Source organism: Carcharhinus amblyrhynchos, chromosome 1 (assembly GCF_965287045.1).
Source record: "Carcharhinus amblyrhynchos chromosome 1, sCarAmb.v2.hapA, whole genome shotgun sequence".
In the NCBI taxonomy this organism is placed as follows: Eukaryota; Metazoa; Chordata; class Chondrichthyes; order Carcharhiniformes; family Carcharhinidae; genus Carcharhinus; species Carcharhinus amblyrhynchos.
The window spans coordinates 54,108,895-54,135,923 of NC_137324.1; the positions used below are offsets into that span (position 1 = coordinate 54,108,895).

The 27,029-nt window shown below is 41.2% G+C and overlaps 1 protein-coding gene across 1 annotated transcript in view; it reads right to left on the reverse strand.

The window, feature by feature from the left end:
* dcc (DCC netrin 1 receptor) overlaps positions 1-27,029 on the reverse strand; it is an 844,821-nt gene that overhangs the window by 149,728 nt on the left and 668,064 nt on the right. The window contains exons 15-19 of the mRNA XM_080199927.1: positions 25,898-26,092; positions 23,912-24,007; positions 7,611-7,786; positions 6,205-6,343; positions 5,273-5,380 (exon numbers count right to left, since the gene is read on the reverse strand). Coding sequence (XP_080056053.1) covers positions 5,273-5,380; positions 6,205-6,343; positions 7,611-7,786; positions 23,912-24,007; positions 25,898-26,092 — 714 coding nt within the window. The remainder of the gene's footprint in view (positions 1-5,272; positions 5,381-6,204; positions 6,344-7,610; positions 7,787-23,911; positions 24,008-25,897; positions 26,093-27,029) is intronic.

The window sequence follows — 27,029 nt, forward strand, 5'->3', positions numbered from 1 at the left end:
GACGGGTTCAACTTTTGTGTGACTCCACAGTTTTTGTATTGTAGAATAGTCTTCAATATCATCACACAATGAATGTATTTATCTTGGCTCCTTTGATACAGGAAACATAACGAAGTACTTCAAACAGGAGAGTGAAATGGCTAAAAAAAGGTTCAAAACTAGAAGGTTTTTAAAGCTGGATAGAGAAGCAACAAGAGAAGTGGTGTCTAGGTAATGAATTCCAGAGTGTAGGGTCAAAAGACCTAAAGGTTCTTCCACCAGTGATGAAGTAGGGGTCTGGGGAAGTTCTAGCCAGAATAGTGAGGAGCACAAACTGAAACATAGAACAAGAGGGGTTTGCAGGAAGACAATGCTTCAATGCTGTGCATAAATGATTCTCACTGAAGACTGATAGGGAGCAATTAAGAGTCAGCAACCAAGAAAACTCAAGCTTTTATTTGGTACACACACTGTGTATCTGAGCTGGCCAGTGCAGAAAGGTCTCAAATTCTATTCTCCATTTCTGACAAATTATCAATCCCATTATGTACATTACAATTGTTTTTAGCACTCCTGAGATAAGATGGATTAAATGTCTGCTTCAGATCAATCTCCAGTGACCAAAGCTGGAAGCGCTTATATGGAAGATCATGCAAAGGCAAGATTTTCTGCGACAGATTCATACTCAGTGAAGATAGTCTGTTGCTGAAACCATTATCCAGGCAGTACAGTAGCACAGTAGTTAGCACTGCTTCACAGCACCAGACACCTAGGTTCGATTCCCGGCTTAGGTCACTATCTGTTTGTACATTCTCCCCATGTCTGCATGGGTTTCCTCTGGTTTCATCCCACAGTCTGAAAGACGTGCTGGTGAGGTGCATTGACCTGAACAAGTGCCGGAATGTGGCGATTAGGGGAATTTCACAATAACTTAATTGCAGTGTTAATGTAAACCTTACTTGTGACTGATAAATAAACTTTTTTTAAATTATCCAGCAAGTGAGCACAAAATTGAAAGCTTTTTAAAAAAAAGTCAGTGATGACATTTGTAACATGGGCATCAACTTTAACACTTTATAAATACCACTCTCATCCTGAATTAAATCACAGCCTTCAAATCACACTAAGCTATTTATTTCAAGCTCATGTAACTTATGTCATTAACCAGATCACTCCATATAATTGTGAAAATGATAACAGGATCAAAAGATTAACAATTGTGCTCTGATCACTGAGGTTTGACAATACACTAGTCAGCAATTTGATGAAAAAGGATTAGCTCAATTGATAAAATGTTATAAAAATTAATACGCCATGTCCCTGAAATAAAGGAATATTGGAATAGGAATATTCCATTTGACCCCTTTACCATGTCCTACCAATGGATTAGAGCAAAGCTGATCTGTGTCTTCACTTAACTTACTCATCTTTCTTCTAGATCCTTTAATACAAAAATCTATCAACCTCAGTTTTGATGTTTTCAATTGATTCAGCTGCAACAACTATTTGGTGGAGACTGTCCCAGGCTTCTATGACTTGTGTACTGTGTGAAGAAGTGCTTACTGACAGGTATCTTTTGCATATGGACAGCTGCAGTTCTAAAAGGTGGTTTCTAGAAAGGACAATCAACGATGAGAAATAAATGTTGGCCTTGCCAGGGATGCCAACACCCCATGAATGAAATAAAAAATGGTCCAGCTCTAATTTAATGTTGTGTCCCTTTGTTCTGAACTTGCCTGTCAGAAAAAATATTTTTTACCCATCTACCCTACCTACCCCTTTAATCATTCTCAAACATCAATTAGAACATCCCCTAATTTTATATACACGAGGGATTGCAAGATTACCCAAGCAACCTGTCCTCAATTTAACCTTTTATCCCTGGTGTCATTTTGGTGAACTTGCACCGTACCTGGTAATTGGTCGATTGAAATGAAGGACCCAGAACTGAACACAACACTTTATATATAATTTTATCATAATTTTCACCCATTTGTCTTCCAACCCCCTTAAAATTAAAGTCGATATTCCACTAACTGTACCTGTCCATTAGTTCTTTTGATTTCTGCCCCTAGATCCCTAAATCTCTCTGGTAATTCATAGTTCCTAGATTGTCACATTTTACAAAAAACTTTGATCTATCTTCCATAGATCCAAAGTAGATGATCTCATCTTTCATGTCTCTTGTTCATCCTTCAAGGTGACAGTGACCATGTCCATTATCTGATGTGTTTGGTAGGGTGTTCTGATGGATACGCAGGTGAATGCTCATGCCTATGTGCCCAGACTGTTCTGTTGAACAGGATATACTGCAGCCGACTGAATTTTGTACAAGTTGCTGACAAGTTTCCTCTCCTTGCATTTTCTATCTGCCTAACATGCGTTTGCTTTAGAAGGAGGCTACACTTCTTTCATTTGGCTGGGCAAAGTTCTTCCAGGGCTTGAAGTCAATGTCAAAATTCCTCAGTGAAGCTTTCAGAGTATTCTTGTAGTGTTTCTTTTGACTGTCGTGAGAGGGCATCCCAGATTCAAGCTCTTCTCAGAAAGCTAACTTTGGTAAGTGAGTGTCAGGCATTCGAGCAACAGGACCAGCCTAATGCACGTGTGATTGTCTCAATATGGTGTGTATGCTTGGCATGCTAGGTCGGGTGAACATCACAGTGTCTGGTGTTTTGTCTGCTCTGATCACTAGAAGCTTCTGATGATAGCTCAAGTGAAAGTTGGCAATGGCGCTTGTACACAGTCCATATAGAAGAGTGGATCATACCAAAGCTCTGTAGACTTTCAGTTTGGTAGGCAGATTTACTCCTCTTTGTTTCCAACTGATATCCAAAGTCTGCCAGAGGCTACACTTGCTTTAGCAAATATTGTGTGTTCTTGTCATCAAGAACATACAGAGTATATTGCTAAGATAACTAAACTTATCCACTGCCGACAGTTGCTTGATAGCATGCTCACAAGTGTCCCAAATGATGGTCAGTCTCCTAACCTATTGTTTTTTGATTTCATAGTTTTTCATCTCTACATAGCGCCTTAGTTCTACCAATGGTGCATACTGGATGATGGTGCATAGTGGCTAGAGAAGTGGCATGGGGTTATGAGGGAGCATGAAGGTAGTAGGGATTATATGTTGGCATGGAAGTGGCATAACCAAGACTAACAGAATGGAACAAGTTTCAAACAAGTGCGCTTGTGGGTGCACACCATTATAAACTGTAATCAGACAAAGGAACCCTTTCAACCAGTCAAAGCATTTCTCTTCATTGTTAGTTGGCTATTACATTTTCTGCAAAATGTGCTTATTAGTTCCTGTATAATCTTGTCACTCTTACTTTGTCTGTCACCATTATTATAATATATTTCTTAGAGGAGGTTGTGTGAATTAACTTCTCAGAGCCCAGAATTGTCCTTTGATAAATAAAAGTACAATGATGCTGTTAACTAGAATCAAACTCCAGGTCCCAAAATCTTAAATATATTAAAACCTTACATCTGAGCAGAATTCCTATCAGTGTTTCCCATTATAAATTTCTTTTGCTGTATTTCTAATAGAAATAATTATGGAAGCTTGTTATGCTGTAATTATGCTGTTCAACCTGTGATAGTATTGCAATGCCTCAATTTTACATCAATTTGTTTCCCATGTTTACTATTTTACTATAAATAATACTATAAAATTAACACATGCTGTATAAAAATATAAGGACAGAATCCATGACTATAAAATGGGGATTCAATTATTATTCACTCTTTTATCTTGCTTTTGAAGGCTATACAGTCTTGAGTTTAAATGGGACATGATTACACCCATTTTTTGGAGGAATAAGATCAAATATTGTGGGAATATGTCCAGCCTGAAATATGCTTGACCACATGTTGGGCCAGGTGATATTCAGGTGTCTCTTACAGTCACACAGTATAGGCATCAGCTCTCTTGTGTCAATGTGGTGCTTAATGCCTATATAAGGATCTTTCCCAGCCATGTATTGGTCTTGAGCTTTTTGATTCTTATTGCAGTTTAATCAGTGGGCCTTAAAGGCCACCATCAAAAAATGTTCGATATTTTCGACCATACTGTTATGTGATGTTTCCTTTCAGATCTACGGCATTATTACAGGCTGCTGGTTTTTTGTGTTTTGTTCTCTTCCACACTTAGGCTTCCTGGAGGGCAAGGCAGCCAACCCAAATTGATACGCTTCAAGAGGCAGGTCATCCTTAATAAAGGCGATGTGGTCTGAATCATAATTTGGGAGGACCCTTGGGCTTATTTCAGGCTGGCTGGACAGGTATCTGTCGAAACACGTTTCTGTGCCTTTGTTCATTTCTTCCTTCATTCAATGCATTAGGTGTGTACAGTTCTGGTCACCTTACTATAGAAAGGATATTACTAAACTAGAAAGAGTGCAGAAAAGATTTATTAGGATGCTATCAGGACTTGAAGGTTTGCATTATAAGGACAGGCTGGATAGGCTGGGATCTTTTTCTCTGGGACATTTTTCCACTGGAGTGCAGGAGGCTTAGGGTGATCTTATAAGGTCTACAAAATAATGAGGGACATAGATGGTCAACATATTTTCCCAAAGGTAGGGAAATCTAAAACTAGAAGGCATAGGCTTAAGATGAGAGGGGAGGGATACAAAATGGTCCAGATGGGCAATCTTTTCATTCAGAGGGTGGTGAATATCTGGAATGGGCTACTAGAGACAGTAGCAGAGGCTGGCACAATTTTGACTTTTAAAAAACATTTAGACCGTTACATGGGTAATATAGGTATAGAGAGATATGGGCCAAATGCAGGCAAGTGAGAGTAGCTTAGTGGTAAAAACATGGACAAGTTGGACCAGAGGACCTGTTTCTGTGCTGTAAACCTCTATGTCTCTATGGTGAAATGCCAAAAATTATCATAGAGAAGCAAGTTGCCCATAAATGAGAGCCAGCACAATGAGATACACTAAAAAAAGATAGTTGCCTTAATTTGTTTAACAGTAGGGCCTAACAACTCCTGTAATTTACTGTCCAAACAGTTCATCATTGAAACTTCCATTGTGTAATACAGTTCTACAGGCTAGATCCACCTTAGAAGATCAAACAATAAATTGCTTTTAAACATTGCCTGTTATAACATAAATTTTAAGCACAACAATTGAACGGGATTTTAGTAGAGATAATGATGAACATCATTTGGTAGAATTGCCAATAGTCTTTCTCAGCTTTTTTTAGTAATAGGAATTGTACCTGGATTGCATTGACAATAAGTAAGGGAAAGAATCTGACAGAAATTAAGCTATTTTACCGGTGATCTTTCCATTGGCCTCCATTGGCGGCTGCCAGCTAATGATGATGGCTCGAGGCTTTCCTTCTCTGCTTATAACAGTCAGGTCCTTCGGGGCTGAAGTAGGAGCTATTATCCAAGTGTAAAGCAAAGAGGCAGGGGAGAAAGAGAAAGCAATGTTCAATGAACTGTGGATTATTACTGCCTGAAAATTTATAAGGTTACTGACAAGGCCATGTAAATTAGACTTAACTCTAAGTAATTCACTTCAAGTTTGAATCTTTAACAATGTTTCCTGAGCAAAACCCATTGTACAAGTCAGGTAATGGCTAGCTTATGATTAATAGAATGTTGACCCTCCAAAACGAATTTTACGCAGGTGCTAAAGCATACCACAGTACCTGCCAAAGTGTTTGGATAATCCTGTCACTAATTCCTGTGGACCTTAACTGAACAAACAATGCTTCAGATGAGCACCCAGCCCTGAGATTTTCACTTTTGAAATGTCATCTTCATTTCTTGATTGAAATGATGATTTTCATGCACTTGTTGATGGTTTCTGATGGGAATGCACTAGCAGCATGGAACTCCAAGACACGGAGCTAAGCTATGGATGTAACTGTGCAGAGGCACTGACTCGAGTCGAGGCATACAATTGCCAAAATAAATCAAAAGATCAATCAGTTTCCGAAGCAGTTCTGCAATTTTATTTTGTGAAAAGTTGAGATTCACCAACCAGGAATGACACAGCAATAATCCTAGGTCTAGTTATTGGGCACAGTCTTCTATGACTCTATGGCCATCTATTATGAGCTTATATTCTGAACATAGCTGCTTGATTAAGATACCAAAAGATGGCCAATGACTATGCAACCATACACCAGCCAAAAAAAGACATCAGGATTGTCGCAATAGCTGGCTTTTTACAGTATGGACAGTTTGCAATGACTCACCAGCTTCATAGGTTGTAGCATGTGCTGTCATACTCCATGTGCTTGACCTCCGCCCTTTGGTTACCATGATTGAGAACTCATACATGGTGTTGGGTTTGAGACTTGTGACAGTATGGCTCAAGGCTGTTGCGTCTACAGACTGGACAGTAACAAGACAGGAAACAATGGTAAAGTTGCTGACTATAGATTGAAAAAAATGGAACGCGTTAAATAAAATTCAATTTGGTAACCTTAAAAATAACTGTGCTATGAAGATGTACAAAGGACCTGGGTTTCCCAGATTTGATTAAGCAAAGCAAATTGCTGCTTCAAATATTCATCTAAAATGCAATCATTTGACTGTTTCAGATCACATATCCTGGCTAATACTTTCCTTTTACACCAAGCTTGCCTTACTTGCTAAGAGTTTGCCTGTGTTCGTCTCGGGAGGAACACCATGACAACGCCTTCCAGGATGGATCACATATATTTTCTGTTTTTTATGTAATGAGTTGATTAAAAATTGCCCTTAACAATGAAGCTGCCCTACATAATCAGTTTTCTTCCTCTATCATCATCACAGTTAGGTCAAGAATCATTGTATTGTCACCTGCCGTAATTGTTTAATTCCCCAGCTTTCTTTACATCATATAATTTAAAGCTTTTTAAAACTTGCCTTCACCTAATCATTATTTCTCCATCTTCTTTTCAACTCTGGTGATGTATGCACCCTGGAGCTTCATCTCTTGGGGGTTTACTTAATAACAGTAATTATATATGCACTAAAAACCTGAAACCATTATTAGATATTTGGAGTATTTGACAATTTTACTGATGCTTGTCAATAATTAACCTGTTCAACTTCAATAACAAAATGATTGTAGGATTAAAAACAAGTGAATATTTACACAATTGTGCTATGCTGGATTAATGAATTTTAATAGAAATTTGTATTTTGTTCCAAAAGCTAAGCAGGACAGGCTTGGAACCAGCTTTACCTAGCACCTTCAAGTTTAATAGAAAATTCCTCAACAGGCGCTAGCCCTTATTAACTTATTCATGAGCCTGTTTTAGGCTGTCAGCAGAACTCTTGAACATTGCCTATCTCTTTTACAAGTCAGAGATATTTAAGGTGCCCTTCGGCTGACCTTCTAAAGGGCAACAAATGCTGGCCCAGCCAGTGACACCCACATCCCACAAACTGAATTCAGCACTAGACCAGGAGCTCACTTATCAACTGAGCAATTGTGTGAAACTTTCCTCTCTCCTTTCATACACAAGTTTTGACAATGGAAATGTTTATTAATGACTATCCAATGAATTAAACTATTTTAAAAATGAGCTCAACTTCAGTGTAAGCTACAGTTTACTATTTAAAATGAGGAAAGACTTCGCTGGCTTGTACAGAAGTTTTAAGTAGCATTTACCTTGTACTTGGCATTGGCAGAATAGCTTGTCCTCCATCGAACAGTATAAAAACGTCCATCTAGTGTTAGCTTCTGGTTTTTGGGCACAGAGTTATCTGCCCAGCTGACCCTGACAGAGTCGTGACTGACTGCAACTGCCTGGACACCTACAGGTGGTAGCATGGGGGTGGAGGCATCTGGGATTGAGGTAGGAAGATCACCAAACAAATGAAACAAATCAACATCTAAAGGGTCCATAGGGTCTGGGTCATGGCAGCAAACAAATCATGCATCGAATCATGGAACAGAAAAATAAGGAAAACAGCAGTAATAATTCAAGAAGTGAGGAATGCATAAAAATGGTGTGAAATGATATGAGAAAAATTATTTTAAAAACCATGTTAATTCAATCAGGAAAGGCAATTAATACAGGGATAAACAAACATGAATAATCACATTGCTTTATGGGATAGTCTCATTAAATTAAGCTAAAGTTATTGCTAGCTCTAATTTCTTGGCATTATTTTTGTCTTCTTTGCATGCTGTGCATTATATCACACCTGGTTGAGTGCTGGGCTGTGAGTTAACATCTATGGTTCTTTCACACTCCTAAGATGGTAGGATTGAAAAACAGGAGGTTCCGACAGGGACGAGAGGTGAGAAAACTCGGAAAGGGAACCAAGCTGTTAGGTGTTTGTTTGCATCTTAACAAATGCAACACCACAGTTGGGCTTTGGTTCACACTTGTAATTCTCCACTCAGTAAGTTTCTGAACATAGTCACAGTTGTGATAGGGAGCAAAGGATTCCTCTTTGGAAGCAAAAGAGGGACAAAGCAAAGAAATAGCTGAGTTGTAACACTTTAACGTATCCCTTCAAATGACAGTTGGAAAACATCAGTGAAAGAGGCCTGCCAGCACTGTTTGGGATTATGTGAGGAACCGAGGGGAATCAGAGAAGAAAGAAAGGAGGACAGCAAAAAGAGAGTTTTATAAAATTAAGATCAAAAGTAATAGGAGCAGTAGTAGGCCATTCGACTAATCAAGACAGATCTAATTTGTGGTCTTAACTCTACTTTCCTGTTTCCCCGACCCTTGGCTCTTGTCAATCAAATATATGTCCAACTTGTCTTGAATATGTTCAATATATGAAAGAATTCCAAACACTGATGACTCAAACACATCACCTTGCTGCCTTCTTAGAACAGTGCTATTTTTAGGTAAATATTGAATTTAAGTAATTATGGCAAATTGATTTGTGTCCCCATTAGGCCATTAGTGGGGGACAAATACAGATTTTCTTCTGCTGAATCCTTTCAATGTACTTATCATTGAAGAAAATGTAAAAGAGACTTGAAAAATACAATTTTGAGGATAATAATCCAAATCTGCATACTTTCTTTCACCAAGACTAAAAAACATACTAAAGTGTTTTAAACTCTGTTTCAAAAGTTTGAAGTTTATTTATTAGTGTCACAAGTAGGCTTACAGAAATTACTGTGAAAATCCCCTAGTCGCCACACTCCAATGCCTGTTCGGGTACACTGAGGGTGAATTTAGCACAGCCAATGCACCTAACCAGCATGCCTTTCAGACTGTGGGGAGAAATCGGAGCACCCGGAGGAAACCCATGCAGTCACAAGGAGAACGTGCAGACTCCATAGACAGTAATCCAAGCCAGGAATTGAACCTAGGTCCCTGTTAGTGTGAGGCAGCAGTGCTAGCCACTGTGTCGTCTCCTTACTACTGGAAGTTCAATGTAAAGTATGGCTCTGTTAGGCAGACATCTAGTCACAAACAATTCTGATAGCTTCATGATTTTCTAAGTTTTCTCAAATGTTCAGAGTTGAACCTTAGGCAATTCTTTCAGCTTGACGGATGTGAACTTCAACAATCGAGAAGATTTAATCAAGACCCACATCTTTTCACCCTTAGTTGTCTATACCACTTGCAATGTAAATAAATACCCCAGAAAGTAGGCATCATGTGCAGTGAATGACAGTGAAATAGCATCGCACCTGAGTAATTACCAGACTTGTTTGCCGTCTCCGGTTTGACAAATGTATATTCTTACCAGTATTCCCAGGATGACAATTTAATTCTCAAAGGGATTTAAGATCAGATTTTCCTTCTCAGACAAAACCTCATTCCTAGTAGAGCAAAACTTGTTAGAGTGAAGCCCCAGAGGTCTCAAGATCAATTTTGCCCTTAATTCTACACATTGCGCTTTAGAAAAAGTCTGACATAAAGTCACAGTCGAACAGTACCTTAATTAACTCATAGAAAGTTGTCTTTATCTCTTTTGAAGATTGCTTGTGATTTGTCCATTGCTAAAAAGGCATTGGGGAAACAATATAAGCCTATGAACAATTCATATGATTAAGGTCTACAGCCTTCATCTATAGAAGTAGAAGAGAGAATGAAACCAGGAAACAATAGACCTACTTCCTACAGGGATCTATAATTAAGGACAAATGACTGAGTACTTCAAGAAATTTGAGCTAATTAGAGACAGCCAATATGGATTTGTAAGGGGTTACTCAAATCTAATGAATCTAATTTATTTTTTTTAAGAAGAAGTCGTTGATAGGGGAGTAACTATGTAAGTAGTTTATATGGACTTCTATCAACATTTGAAAAGGTTCCACATAAGAAATTGTTATTGATGCTCATGGAAATGCCAAATTATTAATTGAGTTAGGAGAATGGATAGGCAGGAGAAGACAGTGATTAGTGCTAATGAGTATGCACTTGAATTGGAAAGAAGTGACTAGTGGCATCCCACAAGGATCTGTGCTGGGGCCTCTATTTATCATAGGAACTATAGAAAACATCTTTGTCAATAATATCAAGATCAGTAGCATAGGAAGGAGTATAGAAAGGAGCATAACATTAAAAAAAATTGTTAAATGTTAAATGCAATGTGGCAGATGAATTTTGACACAGTGAGGTCATTCATTCTGGGTCAAAAAAGAAAAGATCCAAATATTTTTTAACTTGTAAGAAAATTGTCACAGTGGAAACCCAAAGAGGTTTTGGGGCCCACTTAAATGAATCATAGAATCATACAGCGCAGAAGAGGTCCTTTGGCCCATCGCGTCTGCAGTGACATGTTTGAAACACCTGACCTCCCACCTAATCTTACCAAAATGTTTCAGCTCACTCTTTTCAGGGTTAAATTCCATCTGCCACTTATCTGCCCATTTGACCATCTTGTCTGTATCGTCATGTTGCCCAAGATACTCAACCTTTGCTGTTAGCCACTTAGCCAATCTTTGTGTCATCTGCATACTTACAAATCCTACCACCCACACATTAACATCTATGTTATTTACATAAATGATGAATAATAAGGGACCCAGCACAGATCCCTGTGATACATCTCTGGACACTGGCTTCCAGTCACTAAAGCAGCCTTCTGCCATCGTCCTCTGTCTCCTACAACCAAATCAATTTGTGAATCCACTTCCTCAAATTACTTTGTGTCCTATGTACATTTGCCTTCTTCATTAATCCATGTGGGACTTTGTCTAAAATTTTGCTGAAGTCCATATAGAATACAGCAACTGCACAATCCGGATCCACTCACCTCCTCATAAATTCAATAAATTGAGAAAGCCATGCTGACTATCCCAGATTAAATCTTGCTTCACCAAATGGAGATAAATTTTCTCCTTCTGAATTTTCTGCAGTAGTTTCCCCGCTACTGACATGAGACTCATTGGTCTGTCGTTCCCTGGTTTATCTCTACAATCTTCCTTAAATAGCAGAGCCACATTAGCTGTTCTCCAGACTTCCAGCAGCTCCCCCATGGCCAGGGAGGAATTAAAAATTTGGGTCAGCATCCCTGCAATCTCCTCCATTGTCTCCCAAGGAAGATGTCAAATATAAAAAAAAGGCAAATGAAATGTTAACATTTACAACCAATTGAACATTAAGGGGAGGAAATTCTGCTACAAAGCCCTGGTTAGATCACGGCCAGAATTATTCTACCTCATCTGTGGATGAGATTCTCCAATCCCACTGCAGCGAATAGAGTTTTGACTGGGTGCCAAATTCTCCATTCTCGCTGGCAGCGATGGAGAAGCTAATGAGACTGGAGAATTTCAGCCCACATCTGGAGTACTGTGTACTTTTCTGAGCACTGCATCTTGGAAAAGATATATTTATTCTTGAAAAAAAATGGGAAAACTTCACCAGAGTGCTACCAATGCTCCAAGGATCAGATCATGAGGAAAGATTACATAAAGGTATTCGGCAGGAACACAGAAAGGTAAAGTACAATTGACTGAAATTTTTAAGACTTTTGAAGGAATTGATAGAGTATAGGTAAACTCATTCTGCGAATGGGGGAGTTTAGGGCAAGAGGGCATAATCTTAATATCAGACAGAAGTTTGGAAGCAGATCGTAATAATTACAAATCTGAGGTCTATCAACTTCTGTTAGTCTGTGGACATCTAGAGTAGGGGTTGACAGATCATAAAAACGTAAGTATGGAAGATTAAAAGTTTAATCGCTGTTTGAACAATCATAAAAGAATCTGGCCTGAATATTTAATAAAGCATCAGGAGAGTAACGAGGCAAGAAAAGGGGCAATGAATGACAGGAGTTAAAATATAAAACAGGTATCAAAAACAGGAGGAAAACGTTCAATGGGAAAGACACCACAAAATTCTGATCAAAGAAGGTGAACTGCTTGAGAAGTGCTTCCACATCCCAAGACTCAGGCAGTTGTGCCCAGCCATTATTTGCTTTGATCGTAATACATACAGATTGGGATGAGCTGACAAGCACATGCCAGAAAGGTCGTGATAATTCTTGAACGTGCTTGACATAGTGTTCTGCAACAATATGGCCTAACGTTAACAAGGAATCAGGCCATATCAGATTCAGAAATGAGCCAGATTCAGTACAAAGTCTAATGACTCATGAACATTTATCTATTGGTGAGCACAACATGATAGAGGTCAATGTAAGCACACAAAACAGTTACTAGGCCTGGATTTTTCAAGGTGCCATGTTCTCCACCACGCAACTAAAAAAAGCGCCCGCCCATGAAGAAGTCAGCTGTCCAGCTCAGTATGAATTTCCAGCCCCATTTGGGGGACGGCAAGTGCTGGCTTAGAGAACTTCTGGCCAATTGGATTGACCAACAGAATGCAAATACGCAGAAAAATAATTTCAAAGATTGACAGAAACATATTAGGGAAAAGATTTGTTTGTGGAGCTCCACTTGAATTGACTTTCAGTGAACAATGAAGACCTCCACAGACTCTTCAGTTTAGACAGTATTGTGGGCCAAGCTTGCACAGCCCATCCAAGTTTCCTCATTGTTATCACTGAAGGAGCCCATGTGCTAACAGCCCGGAGAATTAAAACGGTCTGCAGAACATTGCTTGATGTGGCACCAGATAAATTAATTCTTTTCCCCATTAACTACATATCAAAGTTACTTGACAGCTGTTCCATGAGGAACTTTTGTTGAGTATCTTTGCAACAAGGGGAAAATCAAACAAGGGAACTTGAAAAACATGTTGCTAAACATTGATAACCATACTTACATCTCCCAAGCCTAGCCTTCATTTCTTCACTTATCCTGTTACCATCTTCTTTTGCATCATGATCAACCCTTTTGTCATTTAATCTGTTCTGCCCTCCACCCTAATGCAGACTTTCCCTTTATGTTTTCCTCACTTCTTCCCCTTTCCCCTGTATCTGTAGTTGCTTCCAATTTGCATTATCTCTAATGTTTTTCAAATTCCAATGAATAAAAAAATGATCAGCTTGAAACATCGGGCTGGATTTTTGGTCCAAGAGTGGGAACTTGTTCCATGTCCAGACTTTGCAAGGATGTTTCAGACATTCCCATCTGAATTTTTAAGTGAGCAGGCTAATTAATGGCAGGAAGCAGGATAGTCATCCTTTTAAAGATGGTGGACAGATGTCCTTTGTTGGAGGACAAATGGGAGGAACTTTAACACAGAAATGTTAACAAACCCATCCACAGAGGTGGGAACTGCCTGTGATAGAAACTTAACGAGGCAGCCTCAAAAGCGTAGGACAACATTCTTCATATTTAGGAATATTACAGCTGCCTGGCCATGATCTTAGAGGGGAAAATCCTTCCACAGGATGGTCAGCAGCTGCAGCTGTAGCCCAGTGACCATGATTGTGGTGGGTTGTGGAGGGGGGGGGGGGGGGGGGGGGGGGGCGGGGGGATGGTGTTGGCTCTGGCAGGATGTGAAATCGCCATGGTTGCCTGGCCATTTTTCCAGCTGACTGAAGATCTCAGTTGGTGCCAAATCGGGGTCGTCTGGACCAAACTCCCCTCAAGGGTTAACCTGGCAAATGTAAACCATTCAGATTCTGAGCTGTCCACTCCAGAAATGGCTCAGGATCACGGTGATGTAATGGCTGGCAGTGCAAAAAAGCAGACTCAGCCACTTCCAAATCCATCCTGGCCTTTTGAAAATCATGAGAAAAAATGTTTTGCTCTTCTACACATGCTGCTTGTCCTGCTAGTAAATTCCACCATCTTCTGTTTTTATTAATTCAGATTTTGAATTTGTGTTTGGTTCACTGCCATTCTAGGAACTCATATTTTAAAGTTCTGCTTCTCTCTCACTGATGGATTTTCTGTTGGCTTTCTTTACCTTTGTCATCTTCAGTATTTGTTAAAATTCATTGGCATCACTGATCAGAACAGCATTTATTACCTTATCAAATGGCCTTGAGAAGGAGGCGACTTACCACCTTTGTAAATGGTTGCAAACATAGTGATTTAATACAACTGATTGGCTTGGGTGGCACAGTGGCTAGCACTGCTGCCTCACAGCATCAGGGACCCGGGTTCAATTCCCGGCTTGGGTCGCTTTCTATGGGGAATCTGCACGTTCTCCCCATATCTGTGCAGGTTTCCTCTGGGTGCTCCGGTTTCCTCCCACAGTCTGAAAGATGTGCTGGTTAGGTGGATTGACCTGAATAGGCGCCGGAGTGTGGAGACTAGGGGAATTTCACAGTAACTTCATTGCAGTGTCAATGTAGGCCTTACTTGTGACTAATAAATAAACTTTAAGCTTGCTAGATCACTGCTGAGGCTGGTGAATAGTCAATTACATTGCTGTGCTTCTGGTGTCACATATCAATCAGACTGGATAAGAATGGCACATGTACTTCATTAAAATACCTTTAATTTCTTTTCCCCCCTTCCCCTTTGCCTGTCTCAAAACTTGTTACATCTCTAACGTGAAGGGTTAACTCTGTTCCTCTCTCCAGGGAAGTTCCATGAGCTGCTGTTTATTTCAAGCATTTCCAGTTTACTCTGAGGGAATAACAGATGAATGATCAAAGAAACTAAAGCACTGAAGTACATTCATAACGAGGGGCCCCAAGTGAAGGTTAATAAAAATGGAATAAACTGAAAAGAAAGAACTCACATCCAGTCTAAGGACTTTGAAGTGCAGTTTCTGCTGTCATGTGGGAAAGGTGACAACAAATTTGCACAATGCAAGCTCTCACAAACAGCATTGTGATAATAATCAGATAATGTTTCTGGTGGTATTGTTTGAAGGATTTGCCATGACAATGGGAAAATCTCCTTTGCTTTTCTTTGAAGTAACACCATGCTATCTTTTAATTCAACCTGAGTGATCAGGTTTAATATCTTCCAAGGAACAGAGTAAACCAAAGTCACGGAGATAAAGGGCGTATGTGTAATCAAAGTGGGAAGGGATGAATATGGGAGGTAAGATTCAAAGGGGAACAGAAGAGAGGATTAAAAAGAAGATAGCGGTCATGAGGTGCGTCTGTTCAAAAAAAGCTAAGATCAGAACTAAAACATGCAAAACCTGTCTAATGATTAATAAAAGGTATTGGGAAGGACAAGTAGGTTGATCGAGAGAGAGAGAGTGAGAGGGACAAAAGCTAAAAAACACAGCTTCTTTTGGCTTGAATTGTGATGGATAAGGAGGACCTTTTATTGTATTATTTGAAATAGAGAAGTTAATCTTGAGCACTATCACAAGGAAGTATGACTATAGGTTAAGTCATGATGTGGAGATGCCGGCATTGGACTGGGATAAACACGGTGAGAAGTCTCACAACACCAGGTTAAAGTCCAACAGGTTTATTTGGTAGCTTTTGGAGTGCTTGCTACTCCTTCATCAGGTGAGTGGGATTTCTGTTCACAAACGGGGCATATAAAGACACAAATCAATTTACAAAATAATGATTGGAATGCAAGTCTTTACAACTAATCAAACCTTAAAGGTACAGACAACGTGAGTGAAGAGAGGGTTAAGCACAGGTTAAAGAGATGTGTATTGTCTCCAGTTAGGACAGTTAGTGAGATTTTGAAAGCCCAGGCAAGTCATGGGGGTTACAGATAGTGTGACATGAACCCAAGATCCCGGTTAAGGCTATCCTCATGTGTGCAGAACTTGGCTATCAGTCTCTGTTCAACAACTCTGCGTTGTTGTGTGTCGTGAAGGCTGCGTTGGAAAATGCTAAGCCGAAGATCAGAGGCTGAATGCCCATGACCGCTGAAGTGTTCCCCATCAGGAAGAGAACACTCCTGCCAGAAAAAGGAACCATGCCATTTACATGCACACCAAGAACAGGAAACTTGAGAAACTCGGCATCACCAGCAGCAGCAACCAAGCCTCCCCAGTACCATAGTAGAAAACAGTACCACTGCAGGGAAGTCCATTGTTAATTTGTCGGACTACACATTTCAACCAGATGAAATCGAAGTTCTCAGCCAAGGGCTCAATTTCTGCCCACCACCAAAATAGACCCCATGGGTCTCGGAGCAGACACAGAGGAATTCACCAGGCGAATAAGGCTGCGGGAGTTCTTCCGCAAACCCCAAGAGGCCGACAACGAATACAATGAGATAGTCAATGGACTGGAACAGCCAACGGAGGGATCCGCGGTGCAGCAACTGAAGACGAAAGAGTCGAATTGGACTCCTCTGGAAGGCTGCTGCCCTCAACTTGACATGTATGCCCAAGACGTCAGGAGGTGAGTCAATGCCAGTTTCATCAGCCACACTCACAAGACAGCCACGAGCATCACCCAAGCACAACGCAACGCCATCCACGCTCTCAAGGCCAACTGCAACATTGTCATCAAACCAGCAGACAAAGAAGGGGCCTTCGTCATACTGAACAGCATGGATTACTGCAAAGAAGTGTACCGACAACTGAACAACGAGGAACACTACGGACAGTTACCTGCAGATCCAACCAAAGAACACACCCATAAACTCAGCAGATTGATCAAGACATTTGATCCAGACCTTCAGAGCACCCTTTGTGCTCTCATCTCATGTACTCACTGCATTGGAGATCTCTACTGCCTCCGAAGATATACAAGGCATACACACCCGGCCATCCCATCATATCAGGCAATGGGACCCTGTGCGAGACCTTCTCCTGCTATGGCGAGGGCATCCCAAAACCCATTGTACAAAGAACACCCAGCTTTTTTTGTGAAACTATGGACTTCTTACAGAAACTCAGCACACATAGAGCAGTTGAACCAGGAACATTCCTCGTCACAATGGATGTCTCGGCACTCTACATCAGCATCCCCCATGACAGTGACATTGCTGCAACTCCTCAGTACTCAATGCCGACAACTGCCAATCTTCAGATGCAATTTTACAGCTCATCCGCTTCATCCTGGACCACAATGTCTTCACCTTCAACAACCAGTTCTTCATCCAGACATACGGAACAGACATGGGGACCAAATTCACACCTCAACATGCCAACATCTTCATGCACAGGTTCGAACAAGACCTCTTCACCGCACAGGACCTTCAACCAATGTTATACACTAGATACATCAATGACATTTTCTTCCTTTGGACTCATGGTGAACAATCACTGAAACAACTATATGATGACATCTAAAGTTCCATCCCACTATCAGACTCACCATGGACTACTCTCCGGAATCGGTTGCATTCTTGGACACACGCATCTCCATCAAGGATGATCACCTCAGCACTTCACTTGTACCACAAGTCCACGGATAACCTCATGATGCTCCACTTCTCCAGCTTCCACCCTAAACATGTTAAAGAAGCCATCCCTCTGTATACACAGGATCTGCTCAGATGAGGAGGATCACAACAGACATCTACAGACACTAAAAAATGCCCTCATAAGAACAGGATATGGCACTCAACTCATCGATCGACAGTTCCAGCAAAAAACTGTACCAACCTCCTCAGAAGACAAACATGGGACAGAGTACCCTTCATCGTCTAGTACTTCCCTGGAGTAGAGAAGCTACAACATCTTCTCCAGAGTCTTCAACATGTCTTTGATAAAGACGAACAGCTCGCCAAGGCCATCCCCACACCCCCACTTTTTGACTTCAAACAACCACACAACCTCAAACAGACCATTGTCCGCAGCAAACTACCCAGTCTTCAAGAGAACAGTGACCACACCACACAACCCTGCTACAGCAACCTCTGCAAGATGTGCCGGATCATCGACATGGATGCCTCTCACGTGAGAACACCATCCACCAGGTACATGGTACATTCTCTTGCAACTCAGCCAACGTTGTCAACTTGATACGCTGCAGGAAAGGATGTCCCGAGGCATGGTACATTGGGGAGACCACGTAGGCGTTATGACGATGGATGAACGAACACTGCTTGACAACCTCCGGGCAACAGTGTTCTCTTCCTGTTGGGGAACACTTCAGTGGTCACAGGCATCCAGCCTCTGATCTTTGGGGAAGCGCTCTCCAAGGTGGCCTTCACGTCACATGACAACGCAGAGTCACTGAGCAGAGACTGATAGCCAAGTTCCGCACACATGAGGATGGCCTCAACTGGGATCTTGGGTTCATGTCACACTATCTGTAACCCCCATGACTTGCCTGGGCTTGCAAAATCTCACTAACTGTCCTGGCTGGAGACAATACACATCTCTTTAAACTGTGCTTTCCCCTCTCTCCACTCACATTGTCTGTACCTTTAAGACTTGATTACCAGTAAAGACTTGCATTCCAACCATTATTTTGTAAATTGAGTTTGTGTGTTTATATGCCCTGTTTGTGAACTGAAATCCCACTCACCTGATGAAGGGGTAGCAAGCTCTCTAAAAGCTAGTGGCTTTTGCTACCAAATAACCTGTTGACTTTAACCTGGTGTTGTGAGACTTCTTTATGGGTTAAGTTGCAGAAGATCAATTCACATCCAATTTCAGGCAGTGCTTCCTCACATAGCAGAGTCTGCTTGATTGTTTGGGCAGAGTAGTGAATCAACCAATAATCAGGGAAACATTTTAACAGGGAGACTATCAGGAGGCGCAGAGTGGTGAACTAGATAGGATGAACACTTCTGCTGAAAATTATATTGTGACCTCTGTAATAAATGAACGCTCATCTAATGTGTGTCTGGAGCAAAAGGGTAATTCCTTAGCAAATGGAATCTTCTCTAATTCCATTGAGGTTAAATTGTTCTTCAAGTAAGTGAGGAATCCTTATTGAAATTTGTGTTAATTCAGTTAGAGATAGCAATAGACAGAACCATTATCCATTTGTTGAACCTAGTGCTAATATTAAATATTTCCAGGTATAATAAGAGAGAATTTCAGGCAAATAATCCTGATCATTTATTCATTGTGTTTTTACTGGTTGGCTTTTCCACAATAAGTCTTCTAATTCTTCAAGGTCTGGATATTTGTTCTTGATTCTAATACAGCAGGTATATTTTCTTCATTTGGCAAGTTGCAATTAGTTCCTAAGAAACTTAGCAGCTAATGCTGCAAGGTGCTAAGGTCTGGGATGTCACTGAACAACTGGAGGGCATTCTGAAGGGGGAGGGTGGTAAGATAGAAGTCATTGTACATGTTGGTACCAATGACATAGATAGAAAGAGGGATGAGGTCTTGCATCAAGAATTAAGGGAGTTAGGCTGTAGATTAAAAAGCAAGACCTCTCAGGTTGTAATCTCTGGATTACGCCCAGTGCTGATGAATGCATGGCTTAAGAATTGGTGCAGGAGGGAGGGTTTTAGATTCCTGGATCACTGGGACGATTTCTGGGGAAGGTGGGACCTGTAGAAGTGGGACGGTTGACATCTGAACCAGAACATTGGGACATTTTGCTAGTGCTGTTGGGAGAAGTTTAAACTAATTTGGCAGGGGGAGAGGGGCACAGAATTTTAGCAGAATAAAGGCACAGAATCATACAATAAAATAAACATGTCAGAGGGAATGCAGGTGTATTAAGTTTGAAGGGGGAAGGCTAAATGGCCTCCACTTTAACTCAATAAGTGTCTTTGGTAAAATGGATGAATTGAGGATGATGATTGGCATGTAGAAGTGTGATACAGTAGCCACAATAGGGAATGTTTAGGTTTATTTATTTGTCGCAAGTAAGGCTGATGTTAACACTGCAATGAAGTTACTGAGAAATTCCCCTAGTCGCCACACTCCGGTGCCTGTTTGGGTACACTGAGGGAAAGTTATTATAGCCAATGCACCTAACCAGCACGTCTTTCAGACGGTGGGAGGAAACTGGAGCATGCGGAGGAAACCCACAGGGTGAACGTGCAGACACCATACAGAGAGATCCAAGCTAGGAATCAAACCCGGGTCCCTGGCACTGTGAAACAGCAGTGCTAACCACTGTGTCACCATCCCAATCCAGCCAGGGGTATGAACCAATTTAATCCAAAACAGCAGAGAAATGGGCCGTACAACTCCTCCTCCTATTTAGCAGAGCCTTTGGTTCAGTTTCAGGCTGTATTTATCTTACTGGTTAGTGATTAGCTGGCCCCAGTCAGGATCAGCACTGCCTCAGGGGTATGCAGTGACCAGGATGGACTAACTGCCTCCTTGAGCGAGGTGTGCATCAGGCATGCTAAAAACGGCCAATGAAGCAAGAGGAAGGACACAATTGGCAACTCAACATCCCGGGATATAGAATCTACAGGCAAGATAGAGGAGGATGTAAAAGAGGAGGAGGCATTCCATTATTAGTTAAGGAGTCAGTTACCGCAGTAAGGAGAGGCGATATCTTGGAGGGGGCATCTAATGATGCTTTGTGGGTAGAGCTTAGGAATAAAAAAGGGGCAGCCACATTGTTAGGTGTTTACTAACCACCCCCAGACAGTCAGAGGGATATTGAGGAGCAAATATGTGCTCAATTTGTGAAGTTGTGTAAAAACAATAATATAGGGTTACTATATTAGGTGGTTTCAACTTCTGCAACATTCACTGGGATATACATAGTGTTAAGGACTTGAATGGAGTAGATTTCTTGAAATGTGTACACATGAACTTTTTAGATCAATATGTAGAGGGTCCAACAAGGGATAGAACTTTACTGGACCTAATTCTGGGGAATGAAGCCAGACAGATGGATGAGGTGATGGTGGGGAAGCTTTTTAGTGATAGTGACGACAACATGGTACAATTTAAGCCTGTTATGGACAAGGAAATGGACAAGCTGCAAAAACATGTTTTAGATAGCAGGAGAGCGATTTTAGTAATATACGACAGGATCTAGCCTAGGTAGACTGGGAACAGCCACTAACAGGAAAATCTACAGAACAGCAGTGGAGGGAGGGGGGAGCATTCAGAAAGGAAATGGGAGAGTGCAAGCCTAGCATGTTCCCTCTATGGTGATGGATAAGAATAACAACCCCAGAGATCAATGGATGACCAGAGATATTCTGGATACAATGAGAAGGAAAAGAAAGGCTTTTAAAAAGTACAAGGGCTTCAAATCAGTGGGAGCATTAGTGAGGTATGAAAAATGCAGGATGGACCTTAAGAAAGCAGTTAGGAAAGTAAAGTGGAGATGTGAGAAAGCTCTGGCTGGTAAAAGTAGGGAACATCCCAAAAATTCTATAAGTATATCAATGGAAAGAGGATAACCATGGAAAAAGTAAGACCCATTAGGGACCAATCTGTGAGTGGAGCCAGAGGACATTGATGGAGTGTTGAATGAATACTTCACATCTGTCTTCACCCAGGAGAATGAGGACAATGGTAGGAAATTCCAGGAGAGAGACTCTGAGGCTTTTGATCAAATTGACATAGGGAAGGACAAAGTATTGGAAGTGTTGGCAGCCTTAAAAGTGGATAAAACTCCAGGTCCAGATGAATTGTGCCCTTGGCTGCTATGGGAGGCAAGGGAGGAAATTGCAGGGGCTCTGACCCAAATTTTAAATTCCTCACCCAGGGGGAGGTGCCAGATGACTGGAGAAAGGCTAATATGATTCCACTATTTAAGAAGGGTTGTAGAGATAAACCAGTGAACTACAGACCATTGAGTCTCACATCACTGGTAGACAACTTCTGAAGGAGAGCATCTATCTCCATTTGAAGAGATAAAACTTGATCAGGATAGCCAGCATGGCTTCATCAGAGGAAGATCATGCCTAACAAATTTGATTGAATTTGTTGTGGTGGTGACCACGTGTGTAGATGGAGGTAGTGCAGTCGAAATAGTTTATATGGAGGCAATTCACATGGGATACAGGGTAATTTGATAAAGTGGATTCAAAATTAGCTCAATTGTAGGAGTCAGAGATTGATGACAGAAAGCTGCTTTAGTATCTGGAACCATTTGTCTGGTGGCTTACCACAGGGATCTGTTTTGGACCCCCTATTATTTGTCATTTATATAAATGACATAGATGACTACACCAGGGGGGTAGGATTAATAAGTTTGTGGATAACACAAAAATTGGCCAGGTGGTTAACAGTTAGGCAGAATGTCTTGGGTACAATAAGAGATAGACGGAATGGTCAATTGGAGGTGACGATCAGAGGGGTCACAGGCTCAGGGTGAGAGGGGCAAGGTATAACTCCAATATCAGAGGGATGTTTTTTACACAGAGGGTGGTGGGGGCCTGGAGTGTGCTGCCAGGTAGGGTGGTGGAGGCAGACACGTTGGCATCATTTAAGAATTACCTGGATAGACACATGAACAGCCTGGGAATGGAGGGATACAAACGAATGGTCTAGTTGTACCAATGCGCGGCACAGGCTTGGAGGGCCGAAGGGCCTGTTTCCTGTGCTGTACTGTTCTTTGTTCTTTATCAAATGGCTAGATAAGTGACAGATAGAATTTAACTTTGAAAAGTGTGAGGTGATACACTTTGGAAGGAGTAATTTGACAAGGATGTACTCAATGAATGGTAGGACATTAGGAAGTTCTGTGGAACAAAAGGACCTTAGTATGTTTGTCCACACATCTCTGAAAGCGACAGAAGGGCATGTTAGTAGGGTAGTGTAAAAGACATATCAGACACTTGCCTTTATCAATTGAGGCATAGATTACAAAAGCAGGAAATACATGTTGGAGTTGTATAGAACTTTGTTGAGGTCACAGCTAGAGTACTTTGTGCAGTTCTGGTTGCCACAATATCGTAAGGGTGTGATTGCACTGGAGGGGGTGCAAAGGACGTTCACCAGGATGCTGACTGGGATGGACCATTTAAGTGTAAAGAGAGGTTGGGTAGATTTGGGTTGCTTTCATTGGAGCAGAGAAGACCAAGAGGTGACTTGATCGAGGTGTACAAGATTATGAAGGACTTGGACAGACTGGATAAGGAGCAGCTGGTCCCCTTAGTTGAAAGGTTAGTCACGAGGGGACATAGGCTCAAGGTGAGGGGCAGGTGGTTTAGGGGGAATGTGAGAAAAAACTATTTTACCCAAAGGGAGGTGACGGTCTGGAATATGCTGCCTGAGAGGTTGGTAGAGGTGGGTTGCTTCACATCCTTTATAAAGTGTTTGGATGAGCACTTGGCACATCATAACATTCAGGGTTATGGGCCAAGTGCTGGCAGATGGGATTAGGTGGGGGTTCAGGTGTTTCTAATGTATCAGTGTGGACTCGGTGGACCAAAGGGCCTCTTCTGCACTGTATGCGTCTATGATTCTGTGATAAAAATAAGGATTTGAGAAAATCTGCAGCAAATAAATGTATATAATTTTGATGTATATGTTAAGCATTCATCCATGAGCCTGTTTTCATCTCTTTCTCATTCCCTCTGGTCCTAAGCACTCAGGTTGTTGAAGTTTTAAGGTTTGCCAATATATCGAAAATACTAAAACTCTTGTAATATTTTAGATGTATTGCAGTGTTTGGAACAGTAGAATTCCAAATAATGGAACACTGAATATTTCCCAATTCACTTTAATTTGAGGAAATGCACAAGATTGTTTGGCAACTCTCTGCTGGAAATATTCTAGAATGGTTCTTATTACACATCAAGGCCTGGATAAAAATTCTGTTTGATCAATGTTGGCAGTGTGAATGCCTCTTCCAAGTATCACCTACCTGATAATGCCCTGGTGGTGGCACTCTCATACAGAGGGACCCCCTGCCCTACATTGTTAAAGGCCTTCAAGGAAATAACATAATGGGAGCTTGGCTCTGCAAAAGAAAGCACAGTATTAACTTCAGTGTTTCTCATTTTTCTTGCTAATAACAGGATACTGTGTGAAATAACGGGTCTGAGAGTTTGAAGTGCAATATTTTAGGTGCTGATTTTTAAACAAATGTGTGTCTTAATTCATCCCCACACAGATGCACAGATATGTAGTGTTTCACCACCTGACATGGAGCAACAAATAAATAGAAGTCATTTGTAAAATTAGATCCAATTAATATAGGTTCACTGTCAAAATTTGCCAAAAATATTGCTTTGGTAGAATATAATAGAATGAGTGCTAGTTCCTAAAGTACCATAATATTCTAGCAAAGTTAGACCTGTGTATTATGTGTATTCTTTTAGATTCCTTCACCATGAAATGTTTCTTCCATTTGTTTTCTGCCTCTTCTCCTGTAGTCACTGACCTGTGATAGGCCAGGGAGGAGGAAATATCCATATAACTGCCTAGAAACCTCTGATAATTGGATCAAGTGTAAAGTTAATGATGTTTGTTTTTGCCAGGAAGTAGAATTTTCAGGGATTTCTCCAGGTGTCCTGCTATAACGTCAATGGAAGATTGGCATGAACCCTAATCTTCATTCTACCTCCTGCTCCCTACATCCCTCCAACATCTACTAAACAAAAATTCAAATTTCTTCTCTTGTCCTAGTGCTGATATCACCAATAACTCCTTGTGCATTGTATCCCTTTCCCCTTCAAAAGCTGCTGTCAATACACCCTCTTCAAAAAGGCCACATTGATTCTGTCTAACTTCTATAACTATTCTTCATATTTGACCTTCCTTCCCTCTCAAACCATTTGCTGTTCTTTATGTTCAAATCTCTTCATGCTTCTGTCCCACCTGCAGTACCATGCCTCACCTTGTCAATGTCATCAATATTACATTATTTTAACCATCACCGAAAACTGCCAGCCTCGTCTGTGGCTGGGATTCTCCGACGCCGTGCAGCGAATGGACATTTGGCAGAGCACCAAATTCTCCATGCTCACTGGCAATGGGGCAGGTACAGATAAGATTGGCGAATCCTGCCCCTTATCAGTGATATCCCTCTCTCTACATTTTAAACACTTCGCAATCGGATGTAATCAGACGTTTCATGCCTATTTACCACCTATCATCCATGGGACTGCCCTCGCTTAGTTAAATGTACTACCAGTCTCTTCCTCTGCTTCAAATATTTATCCTGTTTTTCCTTAAAAGGTGCAATGATCCTTGTTTCAGTCTCACTACAGTAAAGAATTTGTTGCTCCAATTCCTGTTTTCTGCCTCCATCCTGTCTAATAGTCAAGCAGCTATTTCCCACCAGAAGCCCTTGTACTGAAATCCCATGAGGTTCACATATTAAAACAAGCTGAAGTTGTCTGCGGTCCCTTGTGGACAGACATGGTGCTCACCTTGCTGAATTACTGCTCAGGAATCAAGGCCAATGTGCCTATATTACATGAAAACTTTATTTATATGTTGTTTATTGTGTCTTCAAGTGACTGAAGAAGCATTTTGGAAATATAATCACCATTTTAATGCAAAATCAGCAGCTAATTTGCACACAGCAAAGTCCCATAAATTGGAAATAAACTCAACAACCAGTTCATTTGTTTTAAGTGGGGTGAGTTCAGATGTGGGGGAGTTTATATTTGTTTTCTGACAACAGATGTTACGTGATAGATTACTAGAGTGTTGAGATCAAACCAGTTGACTCAAAATGCAGTGACACTATGCCACAGTATTTGAGCTTGCACCACTGTAAGCGAGATTTGTAACATTCTAGCTTATTCTTTCATGGTTGCAGATTACAGATTTGCAGTTAGAGATATTAGTGCCAGATATAAAGCATTTCTTCTCCAAATGATGAGGGACAAATAATATTTACCTAGATTTTCAATGGAAAAGTAGCGTTGCTTGCTGTCGACTTGCACAGTTTCAGCGTAGGGGCTTCCCACTCCGTAACCAATGATGTAACCTCTGACTGCAATGTTTGGATTTAAAGGTGGAGTCCAACTCATCACGATGCTTGTGGTCAGAGGCCTGACATGAAGAGAACTTGGCTGGTCAGGAACCTGGGATTCTGTGGTTTAAGAAGAAATTCTTCTATTAAGACATATAGGGTGGGATTATACGAAAGTCGGGCGGACATGCCGGTAAAATTCCACTGTTTGCCAAGCCTCGCCCACACAGAATTGGCAATGCCCATCACTGCCCCCACCCCCTACAACCTGGTGGGCCTCCATGGCCCCACTTCACTCCAGCATGTTTGGGCTAGCTGTCAGTGGGGAGCTGTTGTAAACCCTGCTGGAGTGAACACTCCAAGCAGGGGGAGGGAGAGAGAGGCTCGCAGGCCTGGAGACTTCAGTCCCGGGCTCGCTAATTGAATGTAAATTATATTAAAATCAGCATTAACATAATTTATACAGCTCCATGCCGATTTCTGGCATGGAGTTGATGGCACCAGAAAAACGCAGAGATCTTGGTGCCCAGCGGGAAGCTGGGACACGGCCTACGCTTGAGTCTCCCAGTCTGCTGTGCTGCTATAACTGGGAGAATTGCCCCCATTATTTTCAAGTCCATTTTATAAAATTACTGGAAAGAAACACACATTTTAAGAAAATAAATCCTTCTCATTTTACTTCTCATGCAGATGTTTTGAACACTGCTGTTTTTATAAAGGCATATTTCATAATATCAACATTTTGTGCCCTTGTTCATTCTTGCTTCATACAATGGATTAATTTTGACCTAATCACAGAACCATATTGTGCAGAAGAGACCCTTCAACCCATCAAATCTGCACTGACACATTAGAAATACCTGAACTCCCACCTAAACCCATCTGCCAGTACTTGGCTCATAGCCCTGAATTTTATGATGTGCCAAGTGCTCATCCAGGTATTTTTTAAAGGATGTGAGGCAACCGCCTCTACCACCCTCCCAGGCAGCGCATTCCACACCATCACCACCCTCTGAATAAAAAAAAGGTTTTCCTCCCAACCCCACAAGTCTCCTGC